Raw genomic sequence first — 23,998 nt, 5'->3', positions numbered from 1 at the left:
AGAGAGAGAAAGCTCTTTATTGACATTCAGACTGGTTAGCCAGCGCATATTCGCCTACATGCTACTCTGCAGGTAATGGGACGGAGGGGAAGAAAGGCTGTAGAGAGACTCCTGTTTGAAGACACGTTTAGTATTTGTGGCTTTGGAGCACGTACAAAACGAAACTATGCGGCGTTCATTGCTCCTTGATCATTTTTCCGAAGGCGAATCACAGTGGATATCAAACGCTAGGCGTCTGGACCAACTTTGAATGGGCTTGTCCTCTGCTGTCTTGAGTTAGAAACAACACGCTGTAGGAGAGAGAGAGAGAGAGAGAGAGAGAGGGAGAGGGACGCTAATGCGTAGTCAGTTTGCGCTTGTTCGAAGTCTGCACGCCATCCAGAAGATGGAACCATATTTTTTAAAGAGCAAAACAAAAGAAAGTGTTGAGGCCTTCAGATGTTTCTTACTACGTTTTCACTATTTCCTTTATTACTAGAACGAGACGACTCGACCGCTTTTTTCCGGTACTGCTGGCGTTACTGTTCTTTCCGTACCCTTCTCGACACCAACTGCGCGCTATTTCCGGAAGTGGCTGACTATAGAACGAAAAGAATGGCAAAAGCATAACGATTACAAGACGCCGTTAGCCGCACGGAACACGAACCTCCCACCCGCACTGGCTCTATCTATCTAGCCTCAGGCGTGCATTAACAGTGGCGCCCCCTGGCGTTGAGACGAGCGCTCCATCAAAATGACTTTGGCGTGTGTGCACGTGGTGGGATCTCGATGCGTGACGACACGATCAAGCGAATGGAGAAAAGGAAACGACATAAAAAGAGACGAAGGAAAGAAACAGAACTGAACGAATCAAGGAAGGAAGGAAGGAAAGGAAGACACGAAAAAAAAAAAAAAAAAAAAACGACGTACCGCAGTACGCGCGCGCACTCTTTACGTGTTCCCAGTCGTGTTTTGGTCCTGGGCGCGTACAGCTTTAGATCATCGCGTCTGCGGAAGGTTGCTCTCGTGGGAGCTCTCGGCTAGCACACGATGGCCGCTCGTCGGACACGCGAAGAAATCGTGCAGTTCCTCCCCCCCTCCCCCTCCCACAACTCGCGCGCGGGTGAACAACCATTTGTCTCCAACAACAACAAAAATGTGAACATGTGACAAAAAGAAAAGAGAGAAAGACAGTAAAGAAAGAAAAAAGTAACAAGGAGAAGCAGAGACTACGATAATCACTGAAGCATCAACCCAACCCCCCCTTTCCCTCTCTGGCAAATGATGTCTGCCTCTCCATGACGCAAGCTAATCCGCTTTTCGCCACTCGATATATTACGTTACAGTACTGCGCACGAGACAAGGCGGAGTGAGGGAGAGGCCTGCGCAGTCGTCGCAAAATGCGTCCGGCGCGCACGAACGGTTCGTGACCGCGCTCGCAGGTTCTCTGCTGCTGCTTTATTATTGCCCATGCCGCACGCGACGCATGTATGCTTAGAGCAACGACTACGCTGCTGCAGACGTGGTCGGATCACGCGGGTCATTGGAGGCGGCGTCGGTTATCTCTGTATACGGTCTCCAACCGGCGGTCATTTGTCAGAGTGCGTGTGCGTCTCCATTCGCCTCCGCTCGGCTTCTGCAGCTGCGTGAACGTGCCCCCACGAAAAGCAGATCCAAGCATCGCGCGAGAGTGACTTATTCTGGGTGACCCCGCAAGAACGCGAGGTCATAGAGCTTCTCATTTTCATACCGACGTGCCGCGAAATCACAGAGACGAGGTGACGGTGCACCTCATATATTGTACTAGGAGCTCGAGTACTCTCAGATATACCGTATGTACTCGTGTAAGACCCGCACTTTCGTTTTCGTAATCTTGACGATGTGCGGCCCTTACATGGGGGTGAGCGTGTGTAAAACCCTCGATTTCTTTGTGAAAAAAAAAAAGAGCAACGGGCTGTTTTCATAACGAGTATATACTTGTTCGCTCAAGCCCGCCTCGCAGCTGGTGCCCGTTTACAGACTTCACTACTGTCGCTGTCACCGTTGGTCAGATCCGGTTCGGTAGCACACTCATGCACACGGTCGTCCTCGGTGACCTCCATGGCGTAAGATATGACGGTAACGTGAAAGCCTTTGACAACGATGTCCGAAGACGCTGCGCGCCACGCGCTCGGAATCCGAGAGCATACACACAACCTGTGACGCCCCCTTCAGTCCTAAAATCTTCATCTCAGCATTTCTTTCTTTTTGGTCAAACTTCGGGCTGCCAAGTTGGGGATGCAGCATTTATGTAAGTTCGGCCCTTAGTCGAGTACATACCGTAGCTCTTGTTTGTTAATAGGTTACCTTGTCATCGGTGCTTCGGTAGGCATCCATTTCAGCCCTGTCATACATATTCCATACGCATTTGATTCAGTATTTTCTGGGCTCGTGACATTGCGAGTCGCACGAGCGGTGCACTTCGCTTTCTGTTACGCCTTTTGGCAAGAAACAATATACTGACAATGTCGCACCAAGTTACTGTGCTAGGACATATCACGTTGAAGTTTCGTTGGGCAAATGACTCGGATTCTGGGGATAAAAAATTAAATTCCGGGTTCTTACGTGCCAAAACCACGATCTGATTATGAGGTGCACGCCGTAGTGACGGACTACAGATTAATTTTGACCACCTGGCGTTATTTAGAGTGCAGCTAAACCTAATTACACGAACGTTTCTTCAGTTTCTGGAGTCGAAATGTTGCCGCCGCGACCTGGATCGAACCCGTTACCTCGAGCTGAGCAGCGCAACGCCATAGCCACTGGGCGACAGCGGCGGATGATATTGGAGCTTCAACTACTTGATGCGGCATCTTCTGGCGGCTTGCTCCACCACAACATTGATTGCTATAAATTCACGAATTCGCTGTTGCCAGCGCTTTGACACCATCCGAGCTGCACATAGCCCGTCATTGCAATTATGGTTCCGTACACTCCTGTGAACGCAATGTCCCCAGATGGCGCCACCACTGCGAGTCTGCGGTATTCCGTAACGGGCAAAAACGCTTACGGACGATGGACGACTTTCACGGTAATACTACCGGAACACACAAGGGCGAAGTCCTCACTGAAGCATATAATGGCTACCGCAGTCCCACGCCTGACAGACGTGGGCACCCCGAAACTCGATTGCTTACGTCAGGAATCTTTGCGAATCGGGTTGGCGCGCGAAACCGAACCGGTGCGCGCGCGGTTGGCGTCCCTACGTAGAAGCAACCGGATTGAATATTTACAACCGGTCGACAGGAGCCACCGACCCTGAACACACGGCCCGTAACTGCGCAGTCAAAAGTGAAATATAAAAGGGTTGCGCAAGAAGGAACCGGAGTTGCGAGGGGTGGAGCGTGCAGTTACTTTGAACCTTGAAGTGTCACTGCGCAGAACACAATTCGCGCGTTCCCTGGCGCGTGCACGGCGGAGTGCGCAACTTTTTGTATTCCTCGCGCTGAGCGCCAGGAACCGCCTCAAAACCGTCACGCTCGTCACCCCGGCGAGAACGCAGTAAGTATTTGCGAAGAGATAAAGAACGGAAACCCGGACGGAACAATGCAAACGCACCGCACAGGCAACGTTCCTTTCGCGTTCTTCAAGAAGTCGCGAAGCTAAGCAAGAACCGTCGGACCGTTTCGACACCAGCTCGCAAAGAGGACAGCACATTTTCCCTCGGAGACACTGCGGAGGTATACATAGTATTTGAAGTAATCCTACGCTTATCTGGCCTACTCGAGGGGCGTCAAGCTCGGGTATAGAATAGGAAGCTTGCATGTAGCTACCCAAGTACAAATGTGGTCACTGCGATCTCTGGTGTCGAACCCAGAACCTCGCTGCGCGCGTTCAACGAAGCGTACACAGACAGCGCGAGTTCCTTTCTCTCATCACGTGGCCGAACATTCAATTTGAATCAGACAAGTTACTGCGAATAGCCGAGGTGCAATAGATGCGCCAAGTTGCTGCCAATAACGCGGACGAGGCCACGATGTGCCCCGGTCATCAAATTTTCAATGGCGACTCTTTCTAACAGCTACGTCGGACTCTAAAAGACGGAAACACAAACAAACCAGATGAAGCTCCTTTATTCATTATCAAGACGAGATTCCCACACAAGGTTTTTCCCACACATATGCACACTTTCTAACGCCCCAAGAAGTCACCGTCTCAACTCCTTGCATGAATGCCTGTAAGCCATCCCTGAACTTGCCATTTTACCTTCTCGCGTTCCTCAGTTCAGCACCCAAGCAGTGCGGCTCATCGCAGCGACTCAATCAACGGCATCGAATTTCTTGCGGTGTAATTCAGGGACTAAAATTCGATTCTTCCTGTAGCACCATTTAGACCTTACGTCCTCGGTATATACGCAGCTCATACAAAAGGTCGCAAATGGACAAATACGAAGCCCTGCGACTATGGCATGTAGGCACATGGGAGGCAGTCAATCACATCTTGAGCTAGATATTCTTGTCTGCAAACTGCAGGACGCCACGACGCTTGCGGCTACCCGCACCCCGAGTTATGTTGAGACCACTCCTTCGCAATCCATCTTCACCCGCGCGGACGAACGGTAGCAGTTAAAGGCTAGCCCCCATTCCAGTCGACGACCCAATAAACACAAGCTTGCGGCTCTAGTACGCAGCACGACCGTAGGATGTCCCCACGAGCGCTAAAAGCTGTTCTGCGTGATCAAGGAGCAGACGCCCACAAACAGACGCACACGCGCGCATTCCTGTGGGAGGCAGACGATGTTAATTTTCCTTACTGTTTTTCTTTTTTCTTTTTTCTTTCATTAACCTCTCCTTCAGTGGCGGCGTTTGTCTTGTGTACCCGCGACTTATTAATTGCCCTGACGACCCACAAAAGAAACTGCGGCCGGGTTCTCAATCGTCCTTGCGATCGCGGCGATACGTACCCGACCGCGATTCGTAGCAGCGAAGGAGTGGCGTGAAGGTTGACTTCGGCGGAGGCTTCTATACATAGAAACGTCGCGTCAAACTCTCGGCGCCAAAACTTTCATCGCGCTAGCTATAGAAAGAAAGTCGCTCGATGCCAAGCCCTTAAATGGGCGTGCAATGGTGTTCATCGCACTCGGTTCCTATTGGGTGAGCAGGTTGTACGTGTATCCCAGTATGGGTATCCTGACCTGTTACAAGTCCGCAGCATAGCATCTCCCTCACTCCGAAGCGTCAAACACTTGCAGGCTTCTCAAGATTTTCAGATAATGAGTACTAAAGATTAAAAAATGAAAGTACGATTAGATTAACTATAGGTTGCATTGCCGCCAATGTGTTCAGTTGGTTGCCTTCATTGCTTATAAGCTAGAAACGCCGAAGTAGTACACTCCGCAGTCAGCCATCCTTAATATACACTTTGCCTAATCAGCTTGGTGTTCCAGAACTGTTGTAATCTGCATGTTCAAGCCAACAAAAGCAATCGAAAGCACTCGCAACGCTTTCATACTGTCCTGCAATACTACAAGTACACTGCGCAAGGTTACCGCAGATCGTAGTTTAAATGCTGCAAGTCCTTGAATGTCCCCCCGTTTCGCCGCTACTATTTCGTCGTTCGCTAGCTTAGAAGGGCAAGCCCTCCAAAAAAACAGCGAGAAGTTATTGTAGTGCCAGCGAAAGTGCTACAGTTCAAGCATCCGCAGCTACTGGCAAGCGCCCTATCTGAGGCAAGGGCTGGCAAGAATTAAAGCCCACGTAAACAAACGGCCGTGCGGGTACGAGGACGCTAAGCCTAAGTCTGCTGCCGCCGGCAAAAATGAGCGAGGAATATAAGTACTCACAACCAAAACCTCCATGGTGGCCGACTTATTCCTTTCCTTTCGCCAAGAAGTAGCTTTCCGCCCGCAGATACCAGACGCAGCGCTATCAAAACCGTTATCAAAATCAAAACACCTTGCAGACGGCACGACGCACCGCGTAATACTCCTTTCGTTTACTTGGGACGCACCAGCAGACGAACACGAAACAGCTGCCGTCTGCGACCACGCATGGGCGGGGCTTGCAAGAGCGCACCTCCAAAAGAAACTACAGCAGACGACTCGGTGAGCATTTGATAAAAAGCAAAACAGAACAGCAGAAAGGCGCTGGAACGTCGATTGGAGCGTGGGCTGAAGCGCTGAGGCCTGTGAAAGCCAAGACAAACGCCGCGCAAAGAGGGCCGAGATAGGACCTCCATTTGGGAGTGAGGCGCCATACAACCAAGGTCGCAGCGAGAGATCAGAAGGACCATTCATGGGCAGGTGTACAAACCCCATGGGTGCCGCGATGGAATTGCGAATGCCGCAGACGTTCTTTTTGTTTACCGCGTAAGTTTTTCGACGGCTCAATAGATGGCGCCTGCAGCACAAGAATTGCAAAAAGTCGTTGCAGTAAACAAAGAGGGAGATGGCGAAATATTTACTGTAAGCGGAGTCACTGTAAACACTTGGTATTAAATGCTCGCAGAACTGTTTATTAGCCAGATCAATGAACGCGACAAAACAGCTTTAGACGAACGCAGAAAAGCGCAATATTTAAACTGTTTGCGATTTATCATTCCCGCGAGCGCTTCGACAGAAACTGCAGCAGTGCGAAACAGGAACTATAGCTGTTGCGGTGGCGTGATACAAGGATTCTCTAGAAATCTACCGCATAATATACTGGCGCATCGGTAGCTTTCATTTACAGCTGGAATTTGCATTGTGCTTAATAATGTGCAGCTCTATAGCACAATTCATTCATTCACTCATTCATTCATTTTCTAGTGTCTTTAATTAGGTTCCAAGAGGACATGTTTTGCGGTAGGATGTGTCGCTAGAGACGCCAGTTTAAGTAATTTGTCATGGTTATGAGATTCGACATACCGATCGTATTTTGTTGTCATATGAATGATCAGAACTCCATTGAGACCAGTGACATTGTTTACTGAAGCGAGCAACTTGCCACATCCAAAGTCATAATAACTAACTTTTACTAGTGTTCTACCCAAATACCATATACGAGGTGGCCAACAAGTATCACGGACTTTTTTTCCTTCAAATTGCCTGTTCCAAGCAACATATTTCTAGTCCGTGAGCTGGATTATTCAGAGATGCGGAGATTAACTGCACGAGAAATCGAAATACACATTCAACTAATTAACACAAATAATTAATTACCTTCTTGATTAGTTACATTACGGCACATATTGGGATTTGCAAATTGTGACCAGTGAGACTGCGAGGAGTATCCGTATGGAATGAAATCGCAGAATGACACCAGTTTAAAGATATGCGCCATCAAACTCGTCGTAAAAATGCACTGTTGTTCCACTTACTTTTCTAACAAAACGGCAACTTTACGCAGAAGAGTACGCATTTGGGCTGGTTGGTGTGGGTTGGTTGGTTTGGGCGCTGTTTTCTGCTCGCTATTTTATGTATTGAAGAAATGTTACTGCTACGCCCATGTATTCCGTCCCACACTAGGGAAATATCTCGCAACTGGTATCATCCTGGATATTTATTTCAAGTGGATATGTCTTGCAAACTCACCTGCCGCAATTCGTAAATTGCAATGTGTGCCGTAAAGCATTTGAAGCTAAAAATTGATTAATGAATTCTTGGTAATTATTTGAAAAGTGTTTCGATTTTTCATGCAAGTAATGTCCTCCTCTTCGAGTAATCCAGTTCAAGGACAAGAATTGTGCTATCGGCCGCAAGCGATTTTCCTTTTAATTCAGGAAAACTCAAAAATGTATATATTAACTACGACCTGGGCTCAAAACGAGACAGAAATTCCATATTACAAGGTGCAGCCCTGAACAGTTCCTGTTAATTGTGCCCATTTAAGCAGTTATTTTTCATTGAAAGCCACATCTGTACTACCGGTGCTCCCGTTTAAGCGTAAAAATAACAAATACACTTATTGCTGATACAGCCACAATGGAGAAGGAAGATGGAGAAGAAAAAACAGACTTCATTATCAACACGGCGAACGGTATTGACTTAATTCCTTGGCGTCCATACAGCTAGGGCCAGTCATGACCGCGCGATTCTTCCTACGTTTGAGTAGGAAGAACATCGTCAGTCCTCAACAAGTCTTCATGCCTGGACGTTATCACTACATTATCTGCTTACAAGGGTAGTCAATTCTACACACACACACGCACCATTATCATCAGCCAATTTTTATGTCCACTGCAGGACGAAGGCCTCCCTCCAAATACCCGTCTTGCGTTAGCTGATTGCAACTTGGGCGTGCAAATTTCCAAATTCCCTCACCCTACGTAATCATTGTCTTTGTCTGCCGTCTTCGACTGTGCGTCCCTTGTTTCGGGCACCAACTCTCCAGCTCTAATGGTCCACCGGTTATCTTCGCTACGCATCACGTGGCCTGCCCAGCTTTATTTTTTCTTCACCTAATGTCAACTAGAATATCGGCTATTCCCGTATGCACTCTGAGTCAGTCGCTGCACGATTCTGAATTTGTTCTCAAGCTTCTTTATTATTCTCAAAAGTTTCTGCCCCATAGGTAAGCGACTTTTCTTTTCTTGTCAATGATATCGGTAAGCTGCTGATCATGATTTCGTAATGCCTGCCGTATGCGCTCCAAGCCACCTTTATTATCGTGTAAATCGTGTAATTGTGTGTAAATCGCGTGTTTTATTCTCGCGCAAGTCGTGTAAAAGAGTATCTGCAATGACTATCCAACTATGCGAATAGGCGAAACGCGTCACGTATGAGGCGTGTGCTGCAGCCGGACTCCTCAAGCGCTTCCCTGCGGGCGCGCTGCGCCAATGAGCGGCGCCGACGCGAAGTCTGCGCATACCCGGTTACACATACCCAGTGACACAAGTTGGCGTCACGAAGTTGGTGTCAAAGAGGTTCATTGAAGAGTGGCAGATGCTCATGGAAACGGCCGACATTTTAGACGGCGCTATCTTCGGGATAGGCCCAGATTTTCGGTTAGTTATGACAGACAGACAGACAGACAGACAGACAGACAGACAGACAGACAGACAGACAGACAGACAGACAGACAGACAGACAGACAGAAAAGCGGTTTGACAATGCAAAGAATGCTATTCGCATTAACAAATTGTCCGCTACGGTATCAGAGCCATTGTACACACGCAGAAACCTCCTCTAATACGCGTTTTGCGCACGCGCCGTAGAAACACTCCAAGAGCACACATACCTGACCAACCACGACTGCAGATCGAAACGCGGTTGTGTACGGTTACGCGCACATGTCATCTGTCACAGCGCTCCTGTCTAAACGGCGCACCTTCCGAGAGGCCTTCGAGCCCGCACATACGCAAAAGTAATGAGCAGCTACCGGGTTTCGCTTTAATACCCAGGCTGGCGAGGAGACCCAGGCCGGCAGCGCTACGGGGTGCGCCCGGCCCGTTCGAACGCCACGGTTTCGCTTACCGCGCGGCTATGCGAAAACGCTCGGAGACGAATGACGCGCCGCGGAAATGTGGACAGGTCGGAAGCGTTTGGCGCGGCGATTAGCGTATGTACGCATAGACTATCCCAACAGGCGATTCACGAGGCGCGCGAGGGCGCCGTGGTGAGCCCTTCATGAGGGGTACATTATAGAACTATCTTTTACGCTTTGTTTCGCGACTGCAGGCTGGGTTACTATACGTGAGTCAGACGACGGGGAATGCTTCTCACATGGGACGCCGTCAGTGGAGCGAGAGCGACTTGTCCCCATTTGTAGCACGGCCTCAGCGACGATGGAAACAAGAAAACAAAAACAAAGAAGGCCGGGCTAAGAAAAACGGGACAATGACTGAGACAGGTGCCCGTTCGGTTTGTGGGAAAAGGACTCGCGCGCCCGACGAACGACCTCATTGTCTCTGGTGGAAACCCGAGGCGAAACGACTTGTCGCCTGCGGGCGGTATATACGGGTCCACATAGACCACCGCATTGGCAAGACGCCGTGCGTCACATAGGCCTAGATGGCTCGTTGCGTTTGGCGGGACGACGCGGGCGTGCAGCCTTTGCCGAAAGCGAACGGACCACTGAACACGCTGGGACTGATTGGTCTCATTCTGTATGCATGCCCCGTCTTCCCGTGACGAGTGCCTCAGATTATGAAGAGTATGGAGTTCCGGACGAACAAAAAAATGATAATTTCATAGCTGAGATGTTAAAGAGACTTCCCACGGCCGTTTTCGTGCGGTTCGCAATAAACAAACGTTTGTTGGGCTCAGTACCTCAATCCAGAGTCGCTATTGAGGACATCGCCATATTGTCGAATTGGCCATTTTGTCGGCTCTGATTGGTCCAGAGCGCTTCTGTACGGCTTCCCTGATTGGCTCGAAATGCCGCCATTACCCGATTTCACAATGTGGCGCAACTTGCTGATTGCCAGAATACAGCTCCCCAGGTCCATGGGGGTAGGATATCGGGACATTGAAAAGGGACTCAACCTGTGCGCCGGACAGGCCAAGGGTCTCGATAAGCTCGGTGAAAGCCGAGGGTGGCGTGAGGCTACGTGCTCGGAATCAAAATGTCAAACCACGAACAGTCGGCAACGCTACCTGTGCCGGGGTCCAGAGTGTTTTGCGTTGAAGTGTAATTATAGGTGTTTGAAAAATAAAAGTTACTTTCAGTATATGTCGCTCGATCAAACAGCAATTTCTTTTCTATGTTCATTTTAGCCAGTAATCAGTAATTTTTGTTTCCCAGGTCGCGTGTCACCTGCCCTAGCTACGTTGGAGGTCGGCCAAGAACTTGTACGGCTGCAGCTGGGAAAGAGGACAGCACGGTTCAGCAACGTAGACCGCGTGAGAGCCCCGAAGCGGAGGTATGACCAAACGTCGGCAATGACTTATCACTAACAAGAGATCCATTGTACTTACGATAAAGAGTGTGAGAAGTCGCTTAGGTAAGTTCGCTGCCTTTGATGTATCACTCGCTCAGATAGACATACATTGGCGAAGGATTTTTTTTTTAAATCTAATTGCTTCTTAGTGCACTTATTTCGCGATAACCGCCAATATACTAAAAAAAAATTTGACAAACTTAGCGACTTTAAAAGGCATGTTGTAATTGCAGAATTGAAGTTAGCCCATGCTCAAATCATGGTCCTTTTGACATAAACTCGGTGCTCTGCACCAGATGAGGGAAGTACGACTCCAGAATGTGCCACGAAATTGCATTGTTGTGTCGAATAACAGGCCGTTGCTGATCCACTGCTGGGGGAGGGGGGTATTCTGCAAGAGTCCGCCTAGTGGATTGTCCATTTCGGCCGCTGCTGATTGGATGCAGCTGTACGAGAGAAGAGGAGACGAGCGGCCCTAGCCAATCAGCAGTGGCCGAAATGGACAGTCCACTAGGTGGACTTACAGAATAACCCCCTGGATCACAGCGGACTGCGCTTCCTGTAAGTATGCACAAGTCCAACACGGAACACAAAATCCTTTAATACGAAAACTATTCTACCCAGGGTCTCGCTAAAGAATTCCAAGCAATAAATGAAGGGACGATCATAACTAAATTTCTCCAAACCACTAGAAAAAACCAAAGCGAGCGCGGGAGGGGGGGGGGGGGGACAGCAATCGTCAGCGATTCCTTTGGCTATGAACTCGTTTACTGTGACAGCAACAATTTGCTACAGCCAATACCACCATGTTATTTTCGCGTTGCTCTTCCTACCTATAATCATTGCGTTCACCAACTACAGGGAACTGAACAAGAACCCGGTAGTTATAGAGCGGTGTGTTAGGCTGGAGGGGTGCGGTCGTTAAGAGGAAGCGTTAGCTCGGGCCCAACTCCGACGCGGCCTATTCAAAGACAATGTCATGTGAACCGCAAAAACGGTTTTCTGAAATAAGCCCTGCACCGATATTAATGAAATTTGTTGCATTTGAGGGAGAAACTTAAATTCTAGTGGCTGTTGCAAGCGGAATTTCAGTTTATAGCCTGAATTTTTTTGAATATTTTCAAACATTTGAAAGTTTGAAAAAGAAGCGCCAAGTTTACAAATTAATAGCTCTGCATCAAGAACAGATATTGCGGTTCTGTAAACGGCATCCATTAGATCATCCAAAGCGGACAAATTCTATATGTCAGTTTATAGCTTACGTGAATTCGTTACGTTGTGTACAAGGTGTCTGCAAAAGCTGTATTTTCGTATTACTAATTTTTTTGAGATTGCATGAGTAGCATATCAGATTTGTCCGCTTTAGATGTACTACGAGATGCAATTCACAGAATTGTGATGCCATTTTATTGCTGAGCTACGGAGTTGTAAACTTGATAGTTTCGTTTTCTGAAAATGTGTGATTTTTGTCAATTTTTAGCAATGAAATTGACAGCCTAAATAAAAAATTCGAAACCAACAGTCACTAGATTTTACGTTTTTCTTTTAAATGCAAGAAACCCCCAAATTCTGTGCAGTTGTTGCCGAGAAATACGAATTTTCCCTTTACATGTATTACGTAAGAGCAGCCGAGCTAAAGCTTCCTCTTAAATATGCATTGAAGTAGCAATTTGAAGAATAAATATTTATAACATCTAAAAGTAATTATAATTGTGCGATAGTACCGAAACGACAGCGGGGATTAGATATATACATTCCGATTTTTTTTATGTGTGTGTGTTTCCGATGTATGCAACTTCCCTTCACTATAAGTAATGCTGTTGTGGAATTCGAGTTACGTATAACGACAGACAAGAGTTTTCAAACTACTCCTGTCTAAGCAGGCTGGCTTTTAGTTAAAACGTGTAGCTTTATGCACGTACAATCTTTTATTCGCAGCTGTTTGCCCAAAGGCTTATGCTAATATTTTTTTTCTTGGTCGAGGCTGTTCAACTTGACTATATTAGATTCAGATAACTTTGGGGCATCATGTTTATTTTCCTTTGTGTGTGTGCGGGGGGGGGGGGGGGGGGACGTGCGTGTGCGCGCGCCACACAATTTGTGAGGTGGCGTTGTCGGCATTGTGCCAAGTTTCGAGAACTTGCGTAAAACAGTATTTTTTAATCAGTCTTTTTTCATCCATCCGACGTCCAAGCACATACCTGACCGACGTGATTGCAGTGTAGAATTGAGATGATCTTCAAATTTTAAGTATCCTTACAAGCTCTTTTTAATTTCATCTTTTGTGTCAATATTTAGGCCATAGGTGAGGATGCAGTTGCTGTGTCAACGGTAGTGTAAATGTTGCTGTGTTGAAGACCTTCAAATTTAAAGTATTGTTGCACATTTTCTAAATTAAGCTTTTGTGTAAATAAATTTTTAGGCCGCTGGCAAGGGGGCAGTTGCTTTGTTAGGGTCGCACTATGCTTTCAAGGCTTGATGACTCGTTTTGGAGGTACCGCCTATGACCTTCAAATAGACCCTGTGGCCAAAACATCTACTACAACTGATGCCACGAGCGAAATGACGCTCGGCTTACCTACGAGATATGAGCGATTCCATTTTCTCTCTAACTTTGCAGTACCACTATGATGGGCACTTGGCGCCAGTGAATACTGTAAGCGATTCTATAAACTTCGCGGCGCTACTACTGCGACATCGTTGTTGACATTGACACCCTTATTCTCAGCGCCTCCTTCATTGTGGTTAAGAGCCACGTTTGAGGCTTATCATCACTGTCATGTACGCCGCCTTTGGGGGGTCCACGCTGCTTTAACGAGCGTGACAACGAAGAATTGCGCGCGAATGCCCCGCCATCTTGCCAAGACTTTCTACGCGATGCCCATATTGTAATCCTAGTCCACTACAGTATTGCTCGAAGCACACACACAGATGCCACTGCTCTCTTAGTTTGTGTGCAGCGCAAAGCCTTCCACTAATTACCCAGCACCGCTGCTGCGCGGTATCTCAGTGGTTTGCGTGATCGACCTCCAAACGCTGATTGCATCAATGGCGTGTGTTCAAATCCCGGTGGATGCGGGTTCTGGCAAAGTATTTTTTTTTTTCGCGCTGTGGCAATGGCGAGGCTGGGGAAGACGAAGTGGCCTGACGACGACAGACATCATTGTACGTCGTCGATGCCGACAACGGTTGTCGTCAGAGTAACGGAATGGACGGACGGACAAGGTAAAGAAACCCAAATTCGAGCACTTAACTGCCGTCGAAGTAAAAGCACAGCATACCGGAAGCTGGCTTCTGCACCTGCCACGATCGGAACTGCCATTTCTGTGTACGGTGATTACAATGGTGAAATCATTTATTACATTTTGTGCCACGTTCCAGGCTTCCACGACTGAAAGAACTGTATTTTGATCTCCTGTAATACCTGACCTGTCCTGACACTAGGGCACTGAGGTATCCCATCGCCACGCCAGCTCAGCGCAGAAAGTATGATGCTGACTATATATAAACAGGTGCTTTTTCAACTTCCAATAGCGTCCGCGTTTCAAAACCAGTACGCGGTGATTGGCCAACCGCGAAGAGGTCTTGTTGACAGTCGGTTCGCCCTATGATCAACGCAACCAACTATAAGTTGCCACCTTTATAAGTACGACAACAAAGATATCAGCGCGCACTGTTATACGCACAGCAAAATAAACAGCATCTTCGATGAGCAGTTTTCTTCACTCAAAACAGCCATTTCAAGCACTATGTAACAGGCGATGGGCTCATAACGACGAGTTCCATCCTGACGCTCTTTAACGGCGCATCAGCCACTTAACACCTCCCCCCCCCCCACTTGCCCCACAGATAGGTGGCTCTAGGTGCCTCAACATGAACTGAGTTTGGAGCGCAGTTTCGGAACTGACGTATGAATGAACTGTGTATGCAAGACAACCTCAACAACTCAAAACCTCAACATGAACTGAGTTTGGAGCGCAGTTTCGGAACTGACGTATGAATGAACTGTGCATGCAAGACAACCTCAACAACTCAACACCTAAGCCATCCGCCCGACTCAAAGGGCAGGAACGGAAGCGTTCCGCTTTCAAGGCGCCGCTATTCTTGTCAACCAACGTGGTCGCCGACTCGCCAAAGCACCAGCGATGACGCAGACTCGACACCATGTATGTATATATATATACACGCGGTAGTAGCAATACACGCGACCACTTGACGGTCATTTACATATTGTCCGACACGGCGCGCTCTCTCTCCGCTTGGCGGTACGTAAGTTCCTTTGCATCCTGGTCAGCTTCGCAAGAGCCTTCCTGCACGCGCTGCCGCGATCGGGACCACGTCGGATTACAAGTCGCGGAGACACCCCCCCCCCTGCTCGGAGACACACTTGTTTTTCTACACGTCGACGTGCTTGTAGCGTATACACGGGCTCTTCGGACGCGACAACAACGTCGCAATGTGTGTACCGAAGTGGAGCGAGCTCCGTGGAGCGTCCAGCTTGACTGTCCTCTCTCCGCGGTGAACATCTTCGTCTCCGACAGACAACAATGGCCCGTCTCCTCCTCTACCTCCTCCAAGACAAATATAACCCGCTCGCTCGCTCGCTGTAGTCTCGGCCGGACGCTCGCGAACGTCGCCGTCACGCGTCCGTCGGACAGGGCGGTTGGTATAGACCGTCGAGCGAATACAAAGCACGTGTACACGGTTGTCTACAGTTACCGGCGGCATGCACTCGGTATCGAAGCTAATACAACGTAGACATACCTTCTACTTCATTGGTTCTCTGTCAGACTTGTCGAGCGTAGTGCGGAGCTCTCTGTGCGCTGAAACGAGGTCAATCACACGGAAGGTGTGCAACCGACTCTTTGCACCCACAAACTTCCATTGGCGACTACTGGTCATTCCGATGAGGAAAGAGTAGGCATTACTGAATGCTAGTCCGAGCCACACAGGACCAATGAGAGCTACGTCCGGTCGTTGTAAGCCGTGTGGAAGGTGGCTTACCAGGCGGTCCCGTATGTACGGAAAAGAGAATTCTTGGACTCTGGCCACAGCTGACGTCAGCCCGAGTTGCCCTAAAAGCGGCATTGTATGCGCGCGCGCATCCTTTTAAACGTCGGACTGAATGAAAAATTGTAGTTATTGCCCCTTGCCTTTTTCGTGCTTGAGCGGACAAATTTATCTTCATATCTTCTCGTCGTTTTTATTCTTTCCATAACCTCCAGTGTACAGTAGGTAACCGAACGGTTGATCTGGTTAACATTTTTACCTTGCATCTCTTTTTTTTTTCTCTCTTTCTCTCCCTCGCTCTTCTATCTCACTGGCAAAAAAAAAAAAAAACTTATTGACAACCTGCTGACTTCAGCGAGTACTCAGACTCAACTCATGTACTGCAACGTACAGCAGCAGGCCATTATACAGCGGATAGGGCCACCTTCTCAAGAACAACTTCGGCATGCAGGCAACCTCGCATACCCTTCCGCTACAGCATCGCCTGCCGTGAGTTCCGAAATACAGGCACAGGCACCAACACTCTCAGTGTCTGTATACATTGTAAAAAAAAAAAAAAAAAAAACTGACACACAAAAATTGCCCAACTCCGAAGTTGTGCAAAAGTCGTAGTTGTCTGGTTCCTGACTGCATGAACATTGCCGCAGTGGCATGATTTGGATCCCGAACTGTCCCGGCACGTAAGGTCACGCTGAATGTACCACGTAGCTGATTCTCACGTGTAAAAGCATAAAGGCGGGGTTTCCGACTGGAATACTGGTTTGATGCATCGGGATGACACAAAGCGATGGATATCAGCAACTGGGACTGACGATACCCATTATATCGTAGCTGTGTTGACATCCGCAGAAGAAATGTTACAAAGTCCGTATTTTACGCGCCCTTCGTAGTCGCGTGAATGAGTGCCAGATACCGGTTTACGCTTTTGATGCGTATCGATATCCGGCAGATCTGTAAAGAACTTTCCTTTCGTCAGTTGTCGCTTGCCAGTATGGACAAGCTTTGTTGGTGGATGTTCTGAAACGTTTCCACAACGTCGGAGTAGGCCCCTGCCATTAGCATCACTGCAAGATGATGCGCACAGTAACTCTCTAATTTTCCCTCATCGTCACTCAGCCCCTCGGCTTATAAGACTGAAAGGAGCAGAGGGCAGGGGCGTGGGAGCGAAAGGGGGAAGGGGGAGGGGGTGTAGGGCTGAAGCACCGTCGTCTAAAGTGAATGAAAGTGCCCGTACCACCCATCAAGGACTTCTTACGACACTCCAACGCACAAAGCATTCACACTTGATACATTACTTGATGATACACTTGATGCATTACACATACGCGGGTGCCGACAGAAAAGGCTAAGAAAAAACGAGGCTCGTGAAGATAAAGAAAAATGCTATGGTACTAAGAATGATCTGAAGGAAAAAAAAAAAAAAAGCGAATCACCATCTGCACACAAAGTCAGAGGAGTTCGGGGGGGGGGGGGGAGGGGGGGAGAGGGGGAATGGCACGTGCGGCTGCGACGCAACCAAACAAAAGACCGCAGCCATCGTGTGCCTCTGCTGTTGTCGTCGCCGTGGACGTGGCGGTGGCGGCGGTTGAGGCGCTCTCGTCGCCGCACCGCTCTCTTCCGGCTTTCATTCGCCGTTCCCGACAAAGAAGACCTCCCCCCACCCCCTCCCGCGCAAGAAAGGAAAAACAGCCGCCGCCGCTTAAAGCTGTTCATTCCTCGTTGTGGCTCCTTTCGGCGCCAGACGGCTCGAGCGAGGGAGAACGAGCGCCCGTCGGCGATGACGCGGTATATATGGCCAGAGAGAAAGCCGGTTGCGCCACCACCACCACCAACCACGCTCGCTTTCTTAACGCCGAGGAAAGCTTCCGCTCTTGGCTCTTTCCTCGCCCGCTGCTCCGTCTAACCCTGGAGCGACCAAAACCGACCGGCGACTGCTAAAATTAACGGACCTGTTTTTTCCTCAGCGCTTGGTGCCACTTCATTAAAGGGACACTTTAAAGAGCAAGGCGAAAGCAGTTGAAGATGGTAGACAACTGTTCCAAAACTTCTCATTCAGTCGAGAAACAAAAAACAAAGAAAGGGGGGGGGGTATTCGCATGACAAAGAAAGCCAAGCTTCGCACTCTTGAATTCAGCGTCCGAACAGGAGCAGCCGTGTGGTCAGTGTGACGTCATGAATGTCTCAGTATTTTTGTCTGTTCAGGTCGTTTTCTTGGTGTTGAACTTCCGGAAAGCTGTTTGGGTGAGTAGTTCATTTGCAATGTTATGCAATACTAGTTTGTCGATAACAAATGAGCTAGTCCCGAGTAGGGCCTGCCGAAATTCGCGACTTTACGTAAAACGAGGCGAGAACTTGCGCGCGTCTGTGCGTGTGCGTGTGCGTGCATGTGTGTGTGTGTGTGTTTCACGAGCCTTCGCTCATGTTAAGACAATCTTTTGGTGCTCCAGGAGTTTGACCTATCCGAGTATGAGTAGAGCAGAATGAGTATGAGTAGAAGTGTTCCTTTAACGACAAAAAACAGGATTCCAGGTCAACCGTTGGCCAATGGGCACGCAAGAAACGAAGCAAAGTTCAATTATCACGAGCAAGGAAGAGAACATGCGCGGATATGTCGTTCTCCGAAGAGTAAACAAGTTGCTTATAATTTATATGCGCTGCCATTGAGATTGGAAGCCTGCTGGAATTCTGCGACGCTTAGAGACGTTGTGTTGGCAAGGACGTGAGAACACTACGCCCTTGTCCTTGGGCTTGCGCGAAAAATTTTTTTTCATTCTTTCATTCATTCATCGTAATGAAGCATTTACTCGCAGGTGAGCGAGCAAGATGGCATGAGAAGGCGATGGAGGAAACGGAGAAAGCTTCAGTATGCCTCTGAAAGAGACATGTTCAACGTAGGTTGTCCAACGCAACCTACCCGGCAATGGCTAACGACGTTAGCATACCTGTTATAGAAGAAACGGGAATAGCTGCCAAGAATGTTAACAACGCGGGAAATGATCGAGGGGTCAGCGCTTGACCACGGGCATGTGGCAGACGCGAATACGCCGACGCACTATATTCAAGGAAGCTACGCGAGCAAAATAACGATCAGTCCTTGAAAAATTATCGTTGTGGTGAATCGACTTCGCTATTTCTTATTTTATTTTTTCTTGCTTGAATGTTGCGTCACTAGCTAGGTTTTCATGAAACCGATAAGTAGGGTCAAGTTGGCTTGTCGGGCTAGAAATTGGTAGTCGGGTTTGTGTAAATGCTAGCGAGCACGGTGGAAAAACAGGATGGATGGATGGATGGATGGATGGATGGATGGATGGATGGATGGATGGATGGATGGATGGATGGATGGATGGATGGATGGATGGATGCATGGATGGATGCATGGATGGATGCATGGATAGATGCATGCATAGATGCATGGATGGATGCATGGATGCATGGATGGATGCATGGATGCATGGATGGATGCACGGATGGATGCATAGATGGGTGCATAGATGGATGCATAGATGGATGCATAGATGGATGCATAGATGGATGCATAGATGGATGCATAGATGGATGCATGGATGGATGCATGGATGGATGCATGGATGGATGCATGGATGGATGCATGGATGGATGCATGGATGGATGGGTGGATGGATGGATGGATGGATGGATGGATGGATGGATGGATGGATGGATGGATGGATGGATGGATGGATGGACGGACGGATGGACGGACGGACGGACGGACGGATGGATGGACGGACGGATGTTGTGAGCGTCCCCTTTGGAACGGGGCGGTGGGTTGCGCCACCAAGCTCTTTCTACTATACTGCCTAATATCCTATCTAGGTTAAACAAAGAAAAAAAAACACAGAGGCATGCGTACGAACGGCCTTCTGTTTGCAGAGAGAGCTGACTGCAACTCTGCTAAGGCTTAATTCATCCCTCTGCCGGCAGGAGCGCTGCAGTGTTTGGGAGGCGGGGGGGGGGGGGTCATCAATTCCTGCCGTCTGCTACCCCATACCGCCTCGCAAAAGGTGTAATGCCTCGTACCTGTGCGAAAAATGCGAAATTTGCGAAGTTAAGACATTTAATCGTTATGATAATATATGTGTCGATGATTGGCAGCTTTATAGCGTTAAGGAACAAGTGATCAGAGATAATACCCACAGGGATGATAAAGCTCCATAAAAGATGCATGGGGAAGCTTATAGCTTATGCATGCTAACCAGGAACGTCGCCGCAATTGGCAAGCTGTGGTTTCTCGCCTTACGTGAACAACTTGAAAAAACTTTGCAATTCGCGATAGGCGGATGGTTTACCATTTGTACCAGAGTTGAGCGCTAGTAAACACGCTGTGTCTACAGTAGGCTTTCACGGGTTGCAAAGCACAACAAGGCCTGAATGAGAGCTACACAGTTTGAATATTTAGGAAGATACACCTAATCTTGCTCCCCAAAGGCTCGCCAGACTGGTACACATGCATATACGAGACAATTTACTAGCGATTCTATATATAGTCGTGAAAGGTAGTAGTAGTGATTCTTAAGAGAGGGGGAAAAGACGTCGTGAAAAAGAAAGGGCATCCGCTGACAGAGCGCGCCAGCCCATACAGATGCGCCTGAATAACGGTGGACGAGGCTGCCGTCCAAGGGCAATGCATGCAAGGCGGAGAGCCGAAGCAGCCAAGAGGAATGCCTTCAGCAGTTGACCTCGAGCAATGCGTTGTGTCTCGTATATAGGCACCGGACGAAGAATCACGAGTCGGGACTGCTCTCTTGTCGTACGCAAGCAGGAAGCAAGCGCGCCTCCGCGAAAAAGCAAGGATCGATCATGGTCGGAACCTGTAGTGCTTTCTATACACTAGCCAACACTATACACTATACACTAGCCAACCAGCCGTGACAAAACGCGTTGCATACCATTCTGTTCCCCGGAGATCAAAGTCCAAAGCCCGGTAACCGGGCAGTGGAGTTTGACGCCTATTTCCTAACCCATTTCCTCAGGCTATCTAGTTCCATCTTGTCTGAAGCCTGTTGTGTGTCACAAAGCGAACTAAGAGGCTCAGTGAGTGAAATTGCATCTGCACGCAGATTTTTTTTTCTTTTGACTTTAAATCAACGTCGGTGGTTCTGCCCCCGTGTGCTGACGATGGATGTGTGTGACATGTGCTAGTGTGTCACAAAGTTTCGGTAGCGATCACCTTAATGTGCCCACAATGGACAAGAAAATGATCACTCAGAGCGCCCAACGGCCAATCGTAGGCTCTCGGGTATACGATTCGATATCATCGCACGGGGCTATTTGATCGGGAATCATGATGCACGTAAGTTTTCTTCCATAGTAAGACACCTTAAGTACCGAACATTCTGCACATTAATCTTATGTTCAATATCGCTTAAAACACTCAAGGTTAATCGCTTAAACGCCCAGGGTTGCTTAAACGGTCTTATCGGCCCCCCTTCTGTCCTCTAGACGATAAATAATGCTAAAGTTATATGTGATTAAATTGAAATAAACGCACGGTGTACCTCCTGAGAGTGACTTACCCTGCCAAACAGAGATAAGCGGTCGTAAAAGAAGAAGAGCTCGGGGGGGGGGGGGGGGGGGCGTTGTGAGCGTACTGGTAGAACAAAAATTGCTTCATTGTTTACTCAGTCACACAGAAGGCCGCACCTCCCCATCAGATTACCTTCGCATTCCAGTGGCAGGCAGTCAATATGATCTTGACCTGCACCGCCGAAGTCGTACCCGCATTCCGTTCATAGAGAGGAAAAAAAAAGAAAAAGAAAAAGCTTCGACCTCACGGGCGAAGAATGAAGCATGCAGTGCGACCTTCAATCGCCGCACGCAACGCCAACGCACACCGGCCTGCCTGACAGGGCGGTCGACCTGGATTCGCAAGATGAAATAAAAGAATCAAACCACACGGCCATAAAACGCGCCAGCCTCCGGGACCCATAGGGGCGAGCAGGCCATTAAACTGACGCTCGCCGCATGCATCATCCTTCGCGTAACAACGACGCTGGGAAGACCGAACGCGAGAGCCGTCTTGGCTATTGTCACTTTGCTTCGCTTACTGTCACACGCCGTCTTCCGTAACGTGTGCTCCCACAGCCCCTCCGTCATAAACTTAAAGAAAAAACAAAAAAAAAACATTCGCATAAAAGTGCGGCTGAAGAGACTTGCGATAGTGGGTTATCGTCTATCAGTGCACAAGGCGCCACCACAGTGCACTGGAGCTGTCACGCTGTCGCAGCAACTTGACGAGGGCCCAGGGCACATTACATGGCAGCATCACTTACAATGTGATAACATACAGTAGCATTTTGTAATGTACCGTGAATTGCATAATGTGCTCTTCTATTGCCACTCCAGGTGCACTGATGAGTTTGCGCTAGCAAGGCGCAGAGAAAATGCACCTTCGTTCAGCTTCTGTTTACTGCGTCACCACATCTCGGAAGCACATATGACACACTAGATGCTTCAAATAATCTATTCACGAAACAATGCAAACACTAAGTATAATGTGTCAAGTAAAAAAAAAGCTTATTTGGCTTTTTCGAGCCAATTACATATCGCAACCCAGACTGATTTTGAGAATCGCGGCTGTTATCACAGATATCGCTAGAGCGGTTCTAAAGGTTGGAATCGGGCGATATCATGCCTAACGTTAATTATGGCCAGGACTACACGAACCTTACGCGATGTTCATTCAACACGTCAACTTAAAGGGAAACAACGTTTAAGCGAACTTGAACACAGCGAAATTAAAGCCAGCTGGTAAAAAGGCAGATGCTGCATTTCCACTTTCCTACGAGCAAGCAATCGCAAACCGATGCGACTAAAAGAGATATGAAACGCAGAATCATTTACGTTTCTTTTACAAATAAATTCACTGTGGTGAGGCAGTACGCGATTGATATTTATGATTGCAAAAGTAGCAGTAAAGGACTTCAGATTCATTTGTTTCGCGTTATTGAACTCGCACCTCAGTCTAAGTACACGGGCTTTCTTTTTGTATTTCCTTCCCATCGGAATGCTGCAGCCGCTGCCTGCTGGAAAATCTAACCCGCGACTACATACATGCTCAGCAGTCCGATTCCATAGTCGCAGAGCTATGTGGACGGGCGACCGCTCTATAATGCGAGCTTTTGCAGCAACTTCCACAAGATAGCTCTATAGTCTACGGGAACGCAGAGACCCTGCGCATTTTCTACTTTAACCTGCCTACCACGCTCATGGCATATATCCTACCATAAGGTGCCAGTACGCTTGTAATAAAAAGTATGCGGAACAGGGATTCCAAGGAAGAAATAAAGAAAGACTTGACAATTCACAATGAAAACCTAAAGCAGACGAATGTACCGCAATGTTTGCAACGTCAACTATGAACTGCAGTCTTGATTTTCAGGTTACACGCGAAGAAATCGAAGAAGTAAGGGTGCGCATAGTATTCGTAAAGGGTGTAAAAATTAGGCTGCCTGAGTCATAAATAAAAATGTCGCGTCGAACCTTCTTGTGTCGAAATCTTATTCGCCAGGTTCACGTGAACGCTGTAGAGTGTCGGACCGAGGGAGCATCGGGACGGGTTGATTCAACTCGAGTCGCACGCAAAGGTGCAGTCGCGTTCGTTATGAGCTGCTACACGGGGCCCGTGGTCGAAGGGGCCCCCAGGACTGCACGGTGGCACCGACGCACCAAAAATTTCATAGCTAAACATCGTTCCAATTACTGATAATTATTACAAAAATATTTCTTTGTGTCAGATGTCGCCGCGCAGTATCGAAGCCATTTCGACCACGGACGCCGTGTTGCAGCTTATATCGAACCCGACTGCGCATGCATACACACTCGGCTGGGCAAATGTGGGTCATCCTTTACTTTTGCCCCTCCCCCCCCCCCCCCCCCCTTGCGTCGAGGTTATGATGTATAGAGATAGCGTGTGCTAAGGAGGAAATAAAACACGCAATACGTATACAAAGAAACTGACCTGCATTCAGTCAAACTATCATTCTGCTCTCTCACTACGCAAAGGGGACGAAGTTAGGAAGAAATGATTTAAACGAGTCACAAAATCCGAAGTCGACACACGGTCACGCCGTAATATACACACCACGCAGAGAAAAGAACGAGAAAGAAAGAAAGAAAGAGGGAAAGAAAAAGAACTGGCTATATCACCAGGTAA

At 48.3% G+C, this 23,998-nt stretch overlaps 1 protein-coding gene across 2 annotated transcripts in view; it reads right to left on the bottom strand.

Annotated features, from left to right (window-relative positions):
* Hil (peptidase hillarin) overlaps positions 1-23,998 on the bottom strand; it is a 107,455-nt gene that overhangs the window by 18,896 nt on the left and 64,561 nt on the right. The window contains exon 1 of one of the 2 annotated variants that reach the window (XM_075672217.1): positions 5,801-6,019. The exons of the other annotated variant lie outside the window; for it this stretch is intronic. Coding sequence (XP_075528332.1) covers positions 5,801-5,815 — 15 coding nt within the window. The 5' untranslated portion in view covers positions 5,816-6,019. Of the gene's footprint in view, positions 1-5,800; positions 6,020-23,998 lie in introns of those variants that run through there. 2 annotated transcript variants of the gene reach the window in all.

This window comes from Dermacentor variabilis, chromosome 10, assembly GCF_050947875.1.
Source record: "Dermacentor variabilis isolate Ectoservices chromosome 10, ASM5094787v1, whole genome shotgun sequence".
NCBI classification, from domain to species: Eukaryota; Metazoa; Arthropoda; class Arachnida; order Ixodida; family Ixodidae; genus Dermacentor; species Dermacentor variabilis.
This window is presented reverse-complemented; position numbering and strand designations above follow the sequence as displayed.